This window comes from Eucyclogobius newberryi, unplaced genomic scaffold, assembly GCF_026437365.1.
Source record: "Eucyclogobius newberryi isolate DKJ021-1_F unplaced genomic scaffold, fEucNew1.0.hap1 SCAF_10, whole genome shotgun sequence".
In the NCBI taxonomy this organism is placed as follows: Eukaryota; Metazoa; Chordata; class Actinopteri; order Gobiiformes; family Gobiidae; genus Eucyclogobius; species Eucyclogobius newberryi.
In genome coordinates, this window is record NW_027315724.1 from 4,505,290 (window position 1) to 4,517,263 (window position 11,974).

Here is an 11,974-nt window from a genome sequence, read left to right on the forward strand (position 1 = left end):
CTGTCGCCATTTTTGTACTTGGCGGTTCTCGCTGCTAGCTTTAAACACACACCAGCATTTCAACCACGCCTGTGCAGCCAGGGGAGCGTGCTCATATGCTTTAGGCACCCCTCTATAGAGTCCTTGAATTAAGAGGCCTGTGTATGAACCCATCGTGCGCAGGCAGCCTGTGGTGTCCCGTGAGGTGAGGATGTGGTCTGCTGAGAGCGAGGAGGCTCTGAGGGTCTGCTTCAGCACCACTGTCTGGACTGAGCTTTATGACCCACATGGGCATCAACACCATCACAGAGTGCATCACGGACTACATCAACTTCTGTTTTGAGAACATTGTTCCCTCCCGGACGGTGCAGTGTTTTCCAAACAACAAGCCATGGATTAACCGTGAACTGAAGGCTCTGCTGAAGGAGAAGAAGAGAGCCTTCAGGTCAGGGAACAAGGAGGAGCTGAGGACTGTGCAGAAGGAGCTGAGGAGGAAGATCAGGCAGGCTGAGGCTGGCTACAGGAGGAGGATGGAGGAGCAGCTGCAGCAGAAGAACATTCAGGGAGTGTGGTGGAGCCTGAAAACCATCTCGGGCTTCAAAATCTCCCCTGCCCAGACAGAGGGGGATCTACAGTGGGTGAATGATTTAAATGCTCACTTCTTGAGGTTTGATCGGTCACCCGCCCCTCCCCCTGCACAGCTGCATGCTCCCTCTTCCACAGCTGGACAATGCCCTGCATCTGTTCCTCTTTGCTTCTCTGCTCCGGCCCATCAGCTCCCCACTCCACCTGGACCCACCCATCCCCCCAGCACACGGTCCCCCTGCCAACCACTGACTGTCACAGCAGCACAGGTGAGGAGTGAGCTGAAGAGGATTAAAGTGAGGAAGGCAGCAGGACCTGACGGCATCAGCCCCAGGCTCCTTAAGTCCTGCGCAGATGAACTGTGTGGAGTTATGGAACATGTCTTCAACATGAGCCTGAAGCTGAGGGTGGTACCACAGGTCTGGAAGACCTCCTGTCTGGTACCTGTGCCTAAGACACCGCGCGCCAAAGACCTCAACAGCTTCAGGCCAGTGGCTCTCACGTCCCACCTGATGAAGACACTGGAGCGGCTGGTCCTGGACCACCTCCGCTCCACCGTGAGCTCAGCCATGGACCCGCTGCAGTTTGCCTATCGGCCTGGCATCGGAGTGGAGGACGCCGTCATCTCCTGCTGCACCGCTCTCTCTCTCACCTGGAGAAGCCTGGCAGCTCTGTGAGGATTCTGTTCATCGATCTTTCCAGCGCCTTCAACACCATCAGCTCCGGAGGGACAAGCTGGAGATGGCTGGTGTGGAGTATGACCTGGCAGAGTGGATCCTGGACTACCTCACAGACCAACCCCAGTTGGTGAGAGCGTGTCTGACACTCGGACCTGCAGTGTGGGGGCGCCCCAGGGCACTGTCCTCGCGCCCTTTCTCTTCACCCTTTACACTGCAGACTTCAGACATGACACGGACAGCTGTGTCCTGCAGAAGTTCTCTGACCACTCTGCCATCATCGGACTCATCACGGACGATGATGATGTGGAGGACAGAGGACTGGAGCAGGTCTTTGTGGACTGGTGTCAGCGGAACCACCTCCTCATCAACGCGGGGAAGACCAAGGAGATGGTGGTGGACTTCCACAGAGGCCACGCCCCCCTCACCAGTGAACATCCAGGGACGGGACATTGAGAGAGTGGACTCATACAAGGACCTGGTGTTCATCTGAACCACAAACTGGACTGGACTCATAACACAGACGCACTGTACAGGAAGAGCCAGAGTCGGCTCTACCTCCTGAGGAGACTCAGGTCTTTTGGAGTGACAGGGCCACTCCTGAAGACCTTCTCTGACTCTGTGGTGCATCAGCTCCTGTAGGTGTGGTCGTCACAGAGGGAGAGGAAGAAGCTGGACAAATCTCCGTCCTGGGCTGTCCTCTGGACTCAGGAGGTGGGGGACAGGAGGGTCCTGGCTAAACTCACATCTATGCTGGACCATGAGTGTCGCCCCCTGCAGGACACTCTGTCCCCTTCAGGACACTGTCCCCTGCAGGACACTCTGTCCCCTGCAGGACACTCTGTCCCCTGCAGGACACCCTGTCCCCTGCAGGACACTCTGTCCCCTCTGGAGAGCAGCTTCAGTGACTGATCCACCCTCGCTGTGTGAAGGAGACGTTTCACAGTCTGTCCTTCTGCTGCTGTCAGACTTTATAACAAACACTGTCATACCCATGTGCAATACTGTCATACCCATGTGCAATACTGTCATATTCATGTGCATAAAACTGATGTAAATAGAGTGGTTATTTTACCATTATTATTAGTATTATTTTGTCTTATGCTAGCTGTTTTTATTTATTCTATCTTTATTTTCCCCCTTTATTCCTTATTAAGAAATGAGAGGTTTTGTCTATAGGAGTTTTTGTTTATAAGAGTTTTGTTTATAAGAGTTCTTCTATTAAGAGTGTTTTCCTTCTATTAAGTGTCCTTTTCCTCTGTATCTACTGCGTTGCAACAACGAAATTTCCCCATGTGTGGACAATAAAGGAATATCTTATCTTAAACCTTTACTCCCTTTAATAAAGACACTCCGGGGCCTTTACAGGGATGAAAACAATGAGGTGCCGCTCAGTGGCAGAGTGGATAGCACACGTGCTCTGTGAGCTTCCCTAGTCTCATTATTCTTTTTAAACTTTCCTGTGTGAAGAGTGAAAGAAATGGGGGGAAAAAGAAATAAGAGGACATCATCAATATGTTTTTTTTTTTTTAATCTTTCCTCAATCTCTGGTACTTTATGGGGATTATCTTTTTTGCCAATTAACGATTATTGTCTTTTTTTTGCAATCAGTTACATTCTGTTTATTGTCCCACCCTGCTCTCCACCCTGCTCTCCACAGGCGACTGGTTTGGCGTGGAGTTGGACAAAGCCACTGGTAAACACGACGGTTCAGTGTTTGGCGTGCGCTACTTTAGCTGTCTGCCAAAGTACGGTGTGTTTGCTCCGCCCTCACGGGTTCAAAGGTCAGTACATCATGGATTAAGTAGTGACAAAAATGCTCATTTGTTTAGCCACAAAAGGCTTGAGTCGCCAAAGGGTCAAGCTTCACCTCCGATCTCAAAAGGTCAAGCTTCACCTCCGATCTCAAAGGGTCAAGCTTCACCTCCGACCTCAAAGGGTCAAGCTTCACCTCCGACCTCAAAGGGTCAAGCTTCACCTCCAGCCTCACGCCCGTGTATGCTCGCTGTAGCACATAAAGAGTGACCGCTGAGAGAGTGACCGCTGCACATAGAGAGTGACCGCTGAGAGAGTGACCGCTGCACATAGAGAGTGACCGCTGAGAGAGTGACCGCTGCACGGAGAGAGTGTCCGCAGTGTACATAAAATATTGAGAAAAGAAAGGCTCTAAAGCACTCTAAAGTGACCCGGTCAGGACCCGGTCAGGAGTCAGGACCCGGTCAGGGGGGATAAGGGCCAGTCCAAACGTGGCTTATGTGTGTTCCAGGCACCCACTCATGAATGCTTGTGTTTACAGAATCGCGGGCCCCAAAGACGGCTCCCAGAACGATTCCACAGTTAAAAAGGTTCACCAAGTCACCAGTAAGTACAAAGAATTTTGACTTTACTTTTACATGAATACTTGACCAAATAACTGACCGACAGAACTGTGTGTGTGTTTGTAGTGTCACAGCCCAAGCGCAACTTCAACACCCTGCACTCTCCCAAGGACCTGACCTCGGACAGCTCCATATCCAGGTACACACTGCACTCTCCCAAGGACCTGACCTCGGACAGCTCCATATCCAGGTACACACTGCACTCTCCCAAGGACCTGACCTCGGACAGCTCCATATCCAGGTACACACTGCACTCTCCCAAGGACCTGACCTCCGACAGCTCCATATCCAGGTACACACTGCACTCTCCCATGGACCTGACCTCCGACAGCTCCATATCCAGGTACACACGGCCAAATACCGGGTACTTCAGCTTTTGGATCTGAAACACACCAGAGTACCCCAAAGTACACAACATGACACCAAAATAGCCAGAACATTTAAAAGTTGAATAGGGGATGCATGTGTCAATCATTAATTCATTAACATATTTTAAAATACATAATTTCTCTTTTCTGTACAATACAATGCCCTACAATAAGCATGTGACGGCCTCAAGCGGTCAACAACATGAGGAGGGACGCTCAGCAACAGAACTGTTTATTCAACTCAAACTCACCACATGGCTGTTACCGACAACGAGCCGAGACATAAAGCCAGAGCTACAATGGAACGGTTTAGACACAACATATGAATGTGTTAGAATGGCCCAGAGTCCAGACCTAAATCCAATCCAGAATCTGTGGCAAGTTCTGAAAATTGCCTGAGTTTGAGATTATTTTGCAAAGACGTTTGGGCAAACCTGGTCTGTGAGTGTGGAAAGAGACAAAACCTAGGAGGCCTAAAGCTGATTCTGCAGAGGAAAGTCTCACCAAGTATTGACTAATGGGGCTTGAATACTTTGCATGCTGCACTTTTCTGTTTTTGTTTTATTTTTATCATTTTCCTTCTACTTTGCAATTGTGTGCTGCTTTATGTTGCTCTATATTTACCGTATTTTCCGGATTATAAATCGCTCCGGAGTATAAGTCCCACCAACCAAAAAATGCATAATAGAGAAGAAAAAAACATACATAAGTCGCATTTTTGGAGGAAATTTATTTGATAAAATCCAAGACCAAGAACATCTTGAAATGCAGTTTAAAATAATGACAGATTAGAGAACGAACAATACGGTGAATGTACTTATGCTAATGCTAACAGCTTCAGCTAAATTAAGCATAGACAGAGATGCTAACAGTGGCGCATGACCCACACCGGACCGGCAGCTCCACGCTCAGACGGTGCTATTGACATGATAGAGGTACAACAACACGGTGAATAGGTGTACGTATGCTAACGCTAACACCTTCAGCTACATGACGTATGCTAACGCTAACACTTTCAGCTACATGAGGCACAGACAGAACTGTGGTAAGTGTCTGGTATGTTAACGTAACATATGAACAGTTATTCAGATAACTATACCATAAAGAACATGCTAACATGCTAACAAGTTTAGCAAAGCATCAGTTTTACCCCAAATCACTCAATCCACTGAATTCTTCTTCCTCTGTGTCACTTCTAAACAGCAGAGCCTGGTCTGTTCTTCAACACCAGACAATAGGCAAAAGCACAGGCATCGACACAGTTCAGTTACAGTTGTGCTGCAGAGAAAGCTGCGTTCAGACCTCATACATCGTCCTTGAAGACTGTGGTTTGGTCCTGTTCTAGTCCAGGTTTAGTTTCAGGATTAGTCTCGGTTTATTCACAATTTTGATGCAGTGATTGCGAAAGTATGAACGCAGCCTCAACGTTTTGAGTCGTTTTGTCTAGTTCTGATTTTACTTGTACACACATTACTGCACTTGTTACTCTCCACAATTAATCACAACCTCGGTGTCACTTTTAAACAACTCCACAAACTCCGGCGGTAGAGGAAGTGCAGATTCTTCTTCTACGTCGCTTAGAGCCCTCTTGTGGTTGTCATGTGAAATGCGGTTGCCAGTGTGAAAATAACTAGGGAGTGACAGAGCCGCGGCCGAAAACTACCATGTTATTTTGTGCCGCGGCTCCTGAAACTGCTGCGCTATTTGACCGTGCCGTTTAAGGTTAGGGTTAAATTTAGGGTTAGGGTTAGGGTTAGGGTTAGGGTTAGGGTTAGGGTTAAGGTTAAGGTTAAGGTTAGGGTTAGGGTTAGGGTTAGCCATGAGGCTATATGGCAGTGCCGCGGTTCCTGAAACTGCTGCGCTATTTGACCGTGCCGTTTTAGACCGCGCCGGGTTAAGGTTAGGGTTAAATTTAGGGTTAGGGTTAAGGTTAGGGTTAGGGTTAGGGTTAAGGTTAAGGTTAAGGTTAAGGTTAGGGTTAAGGTTAAGGTTAAGGTTAGGGTTAGGGTTAGGGTTAGCCATGAGGCTATATGGCAGTGCCGCGGTTCCTGAAACTGCTGCGCTATTTGACCGTGCCGTTTTAGACCGCGCCGGGTTAAGGTTAGGGTTAAATTTAGGGTTAGGGTTAAGGTTAGGGTTAGGGTTAGGGTTAAGGTTAAGGTTAAGGTTAAGGTTAGGGTTAGCCATGAGGCTATATGGCAGTGCCGCGGTTCCTGAAACTGCTGGGCCATTTGACCGCGCCGCGGCTCTGCAGCCACGACCAAATAACTAATAATATCACAAATAAGTTGCTCCGGAGTATAAGTCGCCCAAGACGGCCCAAACTGTGTAAAAGTGAGTGACTTGTACTCCGGAAACATACGGTATTTAAGTTTGTGGTCGTGATGTGATAAAATGTGGGAAAATTCCAGGGTTACGAATACTTTTGCAAGCCGCTGAAGGTATGACAATATTCTTGTGTATATTGCAGGTTGCTGTTCTGCTGCTGGTTCCCCTGGATGCTCCGCGCTGAGATGCACTCCTAACCACCTCCACCTCCACCTCCTCTCCACTCGCCTCGGCTCTTACTTGTGTCATTGTGTACTTGGGATGGTCCTCTAACTATAGCCATTTGTCAGCAGATTAGTGCCTTGTATCAGACACACACCACACATGCTCGCAATCTGGGCCACATGCTGGCGCTCTGGGCCACAGCGGCGCGTGCTCGCGCTCTGGGCCACGTGCTCGCGCTCTGGGCCACAGCGGCGCGCTCTGGGCCACAGCGGCGCGCTCTGGGCCACAGCGGCGCATGTTCGCGCTCTGGGCCACAGCGGCGCATGTTCGCGCTCTGGGCCACAGCGGCGCGTACTCACGCTCTGGGCCACAGCGGCGCGTGCTCGCGCTCTGGGCCACGTGCTCGCGCTCTGGGCCACAGCGGCGCGCTCTGGGCCACAGCGGCGCGCTCTGGGCCACAGTGGCGCATGTTCGCGCTCTGGGCCACAGCGGCGCATGTTCGCACTCTGGGCCACAGCGGCGCGTACTCACGCTCTGGGCCACAGCGGCACGTGCACAGCTCTGTAGATGGACCAGGCCTGGATAGACAACAGGCAGCTCGGGATGGAACATCAAAAACGTTATGTCCATAGAGCTGCATTAGCCAAAAAATTTAAAGAAAAGAGCTGTGGAACAGCCCGATCAGCTGCAGGGTTCTCAGCCACGTTTGGACTGGTTCACTTTGGAGCAGATCGGTACGCTTGTCGCAGTTGGGCGGGATGATCGGTCAAGAGAGAACGCAGAATCAGGTGAAAACAAGCTGGCAAAAAGCAGATTAAGTAGAAAACAATCTTTCACACCAAACGCTGACTTAAGCTTGTGATAAATCATTGTATTTTCAGTGATGACACTTTTATATGTGGAGCTGCTCCAAAGTGAACCAGTCACACGTGGATATTCTAGAGTCAGAACACTTTGGAATAGCTGCTGAGTATAATGTTTAGCATCTCAATATGATCAATTTACAACACAATCCCGAGCTCTTTTGGCCCAAGCAGCCACGCCCTTGGGACAGGTTCATGGGCGGAGCACCCCCTGTGCCACCTTGGGTGTTACATATGCTATGTGTTTGAAGTGAAGCCAACTTAAAGGCGGTATGGACGATTTTTTGGCGTTTTGAGAACGCAGGCGGAAGTGCACATGCCACTCCCCCGTGCACATGCCACTCCCCCGTGCACATGCCACTCCCCCGTGTGGACTGATACAACACACACGTGCGTTTGTTTATTAGCGCAACGGAGCGCATCACATCTCTCGTCTCCCGTAGATTTCTGTCCACTTCTGCGTCAGCTCGAACTGTCTTTCTCCGTCTTCATTTTGCCCCGTACACTGAGGGAACTATATTATGATAGATCCATGCGCTTAGGCACGCGGAAACGTGGGACGATCCGCACGCGGCTGCAGGTGAGCGATAGGTGCGTTTTATGATTGATACGTGGCAGGACAAATGATTTATCCACGCCACGAGGAAATATGATAAAAAATTAGCTGAAAAAAATCGTCCATTCCACCTTTAACAATATAGACATTGATGTATATTGATATGACCCTGTGATGATGTGGAAATGCAAATATTGTTGTGATTCAGTGCTTTCTGCTCAAACACGTGCCCTGTCCTGCTCCCAGCCCTCTCGTCCTATTGGTCACGCTGCATCATGTGACAGACAGGTGGATTTAACCAATCAGTGAAGTGTGAACTCACCAATGACAAAACCGCAGCTTTAGTTCTTAAAGATGACAGAAAGATACTAACGTACGATTCTCGCCATATAAAGTGTTTAGTGTTGTTCGGCTCAAAAGTACTTAACCAGTGTTTACTGCTGAGTTTATCCAAATATATTTACTTTGATATATTATAACGAGTTGGCAACGGTCCTGATGTGCAGAGGATGGAATTCAGAGTGATTCTTGCCATATACATTATCTACTATTTAAAATCTCTTTAATGGTCAACATTCCACATTTTTCCCCATCAACTTTGTCAAAAATGTCAAAGGTCAAATGTCAAAGGTCAGTACACATGAGTAAAAAGGCACACAGAGGCTATGTAGTAACCACAGAATATAATGTGGGGGTTTTGATCCACATTTACCACAGCTGAATAGCTTTCAAAAATTTAAATGTTATTAGGGCAAGTATATTGGAAATGTGTGTGTATGTGCTGCCTGGTGGTGGAGTGGTTAGGCAGCAGCACACGTGCCGCAGTGTCCATGCTGCATGTCCTCCTTCTCTCATCTCCATTTCACGCTGAGCTGTCCTGTCCAATAAAGCCTACGGGCCAAAAAATCCTTCAGAAAAAAAAGGAAATGTATGTGATATATTTTAATACATTTTTGATCGAGTATTTCAGTTATATTAACAAATGCATTCATGTCTTAATGTATTAGTCAAACTGTGTCAAAATAAAAACTTAGCAACCAAACTAAGACTAAATCAAGGCTAATTTAATCAAATCATGTCCTTCTCAGCATTTTTATGACAAAAACATGAACGATGTTGAAAGATTGTGATATTGATACGTTTCATTTGTAATAATATGGAATATTGTGTTGGCCAGGGCCCCTTTTCTTTCAAGTCTATGGGGAAAATGAATGAACCTCCTCTTCCATTCTGGCTCAAGAGCACACACACTTAGAAGAGTGGAACCTACTGTAAAAGTCTCTAGTTCCTCCCAAAACACTGGACGGGCCCTTCCAGTCCGGACCACTTTCGACCAACTCCTCTGTGCTCGCTTCTTCTGTAGTGACACTCTTTGCTCTGTGTTTAAAGTGATTTAATTAACTATTGATGTATGTAATGTTGATTCTTACCAAACATGCAGAGGTCAAGTTGCAAGTAGTACTACAAGTAGTTTCATTTATTTCAAAAGGTTCTTTTTGGTGCTAGAATTGGTTTGTGATGTTTTGTGTTCTGACATTTAAACTGTCAAAAAGTACAACATCATTGGGACAAAGAAGAACCGTGAGCTTCAGCTGCAACGATGAACCCACGATCGAGACTTGTAATTGTATTTTGATCATCACAATTATCTGGACCATACAAACCTTTTTAAAACTTAGAGGGCAACAATATTAAATCTAAATCTTAATAAAGATTAATCAATTCATTTTCTTCAGTGATACACTGTATAAATACCACCATTTTTTATCTTTTATTTGGTAAAAGGTGCATTAAAAATGTCTCAATGTTCAACAGAAAGATGCATTTGATAATTTAACTAAAATAATCGTTTGACTTGTCCACTACTGACAAGTCAGACATGATAAAGAACTATTTGAAATTAAAATAAAACCAAGGAATCTGATTTTTAATGCCATTTGAAAGAAAATCTGTTTTTTCAAAGGATAGACACAAAAATGAGCAAAACAATATTATATCTGAAGGAGAAACACAATTGTTAAAGAAGACATAGTATTAAACTATAGCACGCATAGATTTTACAGATGATCCATTCTAAACCACCAAATTGATATAAATTGTCTCAGTAATAGAATCAAAACTGCAGAACTGCAAACCCTCTTGTGACATTTTAGAACCTTTTAGACATTTATCACTCAGAGTCTTAGATCTTCCAAATAATCACAACTAACTCCAGGATGTGGGCGGAGATAGGGGATAGGTGAATGATCAGAGCATTCGATCATCAGTTGCAGGACAATGCAGGATTATGTAACATGCAGGAATCAAAAATATAACTTTGGGATCGATTCCCGGGTGGCATGGAGCCTTTCTGTGTGGAGTTTGCATGTTCTACCTGTGTCTGCATGGGTTTCTGCTACCACTAAAAACATGTACATTAGCTCCTCCCCTCTGGGATTTTCCTGGTTAAATCAAGGTAATAAATAATGTTACGTAAACTAATGATGGGGAAACACTGGTCAAAAGCTCGTGAAGTTGATTTTGCATAACATCCCCTTTAATATTAAAAGTCAACGTAAAGCTTTTGTCACTTGTAGATTTACTCACAGTTGGAAGGGGAAGTAAGAGTGACACTTTGAGTACTGCCCACCTCTGCAGGGCGTGGCTCAGATGTGAGTCTGGTTCCATGTCATTGCCACCCATGCTCCTGCCCTCTGTGGTGCCCCCCCTGCAGGCTGGTGACGCCCTCTGCAGGCTGGTGACGCCCTCTGCAGGCTGGTGACGCCCCCTGCAGGCTGGTGATGCCCTCTGCAGGCTGGTGACGCAGCCCTGCAGGCAGGCTGGTGACGCCCTCTGCAGGCTGGTGCCCCCCCTGCAGGCTGGTGACGCCCCCTGCAGGCTGGTGACGCCCTCTGCAGGCTGGTGCCCCCCCTGCAGGCTGGTGACGCCCCCTGCAGGCTGGTGACGCCCCCTGCAGGCTGGTGGTGTCACTGGCGTATTCTCTTGTATCTTTGGGACAGCTTTTGTTCTGTTGCCTTGTGTTTGTGTAACTCTCGGTGTGACGCATGCTCTCATATCAGTGACATGACAATGTACGATTTTAACTATAAGAAAAGTGTATCATAATAAACCAGGTATTCATGTTTCAGAGCGCGCGTTGTCCTTTTGATCTGTCTGAGGGAATAAGGTTCTACAGTGTGACATTAAGTGAGACATCTCAGCTCAAACTCACTGATGACCACACACACACGAGTGGTGAGGTCAGTCCTCATGTTAAAGTCAGAAACAACAGGTCGTGAAGGAAACAGTTCTTCACTTCTGAGCGTTACATGTGGAGTTTGGACTGAGCTTCACAGAAACGGCTCATACATGAATTTTTGCTCTTTTTGGTGCATATTTCTAATTTAATTAAATTATTGTCAACTTCGTCAGACACAAAAACAGATTCAATTTGAGTTATTCCAATCAAGCAAAAGAAGTGATCTATATTGGAGGAAGGATAGATGACCATCGTGTTCCACTGAAATATAACTTTTAAAAGGCCTCAATTAAAAATAGAATATTTCTGTAAATAAATGAAGACAAATTCTGTTGATGATCTTAATACTGTTTTTACTTAATCAAGATCGAATAAATTAACCCTCCTTCACGCAGACGTCTGTCTGCAGCAAGTGAAAGAGCCTGTCTGTCTGACGCGAGTGGAAGAGCCTGTCTGTCTGCAGCGAGTGGAAGAGCCTGTCTGTCTGCAGCGAGTGAAAGAGCCTGTCTGTCTGACGCGAGTGGAAGAGCCTGTCTGTCTGCAGCAAGTGAAAGAGCCTGTGTGTCTGACGCGAGTGGAAGAGCCTGTCTGTCTGCAGCAAGTGAAAGAGCCTGTCTGTCTGACTCGAGTGGAAGAGCCTGTCTGTCTGCAGCGAGTGAAAGAGCCTGTCTGTCTGCAGCGAGTGGAAGAGCCTGTCTGTCTGCAGCGAGTGAAAGAGCCTGTCTGTCTGACGCGAGTGGAAGAGCCTGTCTGTCTGCAGCGAGTGAAAGAGCCTGTCTGTCTGCAGCGAGTGGAAGAGCCTGTCTGCAGCGAGTGAAAGAGCCTGTCTGTCTGACG

The 11,974-nt window shown here is 47.1% G+C and overlaps 1 protein-coding gene and 1 long non-coding RNA gene across 2 annotated transcripts in view; both read left to right on the plus strand.

Moving 5' to 3' along the window:
• clip3 (CAP-GLY domain containing linker protein 3) overlaps window positions 1-6,668 on the plus strand; it is a 31,340-nt gene extending 24,672 nt beyond the window's left edge. Inside the window, exons 11-14 of the mRNA XM_072460029.1 lie at window positions 2,902-3,025; window positions 3,538-3,602; window positions 3,686-3,758; window positions 6,458-6,668. Of these exons, the coding sequence (XP_072316130.1) occupies window positions 2,902-3,025; window positions 3,538-3,602; window positions 3,686-3,758; window positions 6,458-6,512 (317 nt within the window). The 3' untranslated portion in view covers window positions 6,513-6,668. The remainder of the gene's footprint in view (window positions 1-2,901; window positions 3,026-3,537; window positions 3,603-3,685; window positions 3,759-6,457) is intronic.
• A 413-nt stretch (window positions 6,669-7,081) lies between these two features.
• On the plus strand, window positions 7,082-11,026 carry LOC140373509 (uncharacterized). The gene is made up of 2 exons (XR_011929029.1): window positions 7,082-10,692; window positions 10,856-11,026. It is a non-coding gene; the product is annotated as an uncharacterized lncRNA (long non-coding RNA).
• The last annotated feature ends 948 nt before the right edge of the window (window positions 11,027-11,974 follow it).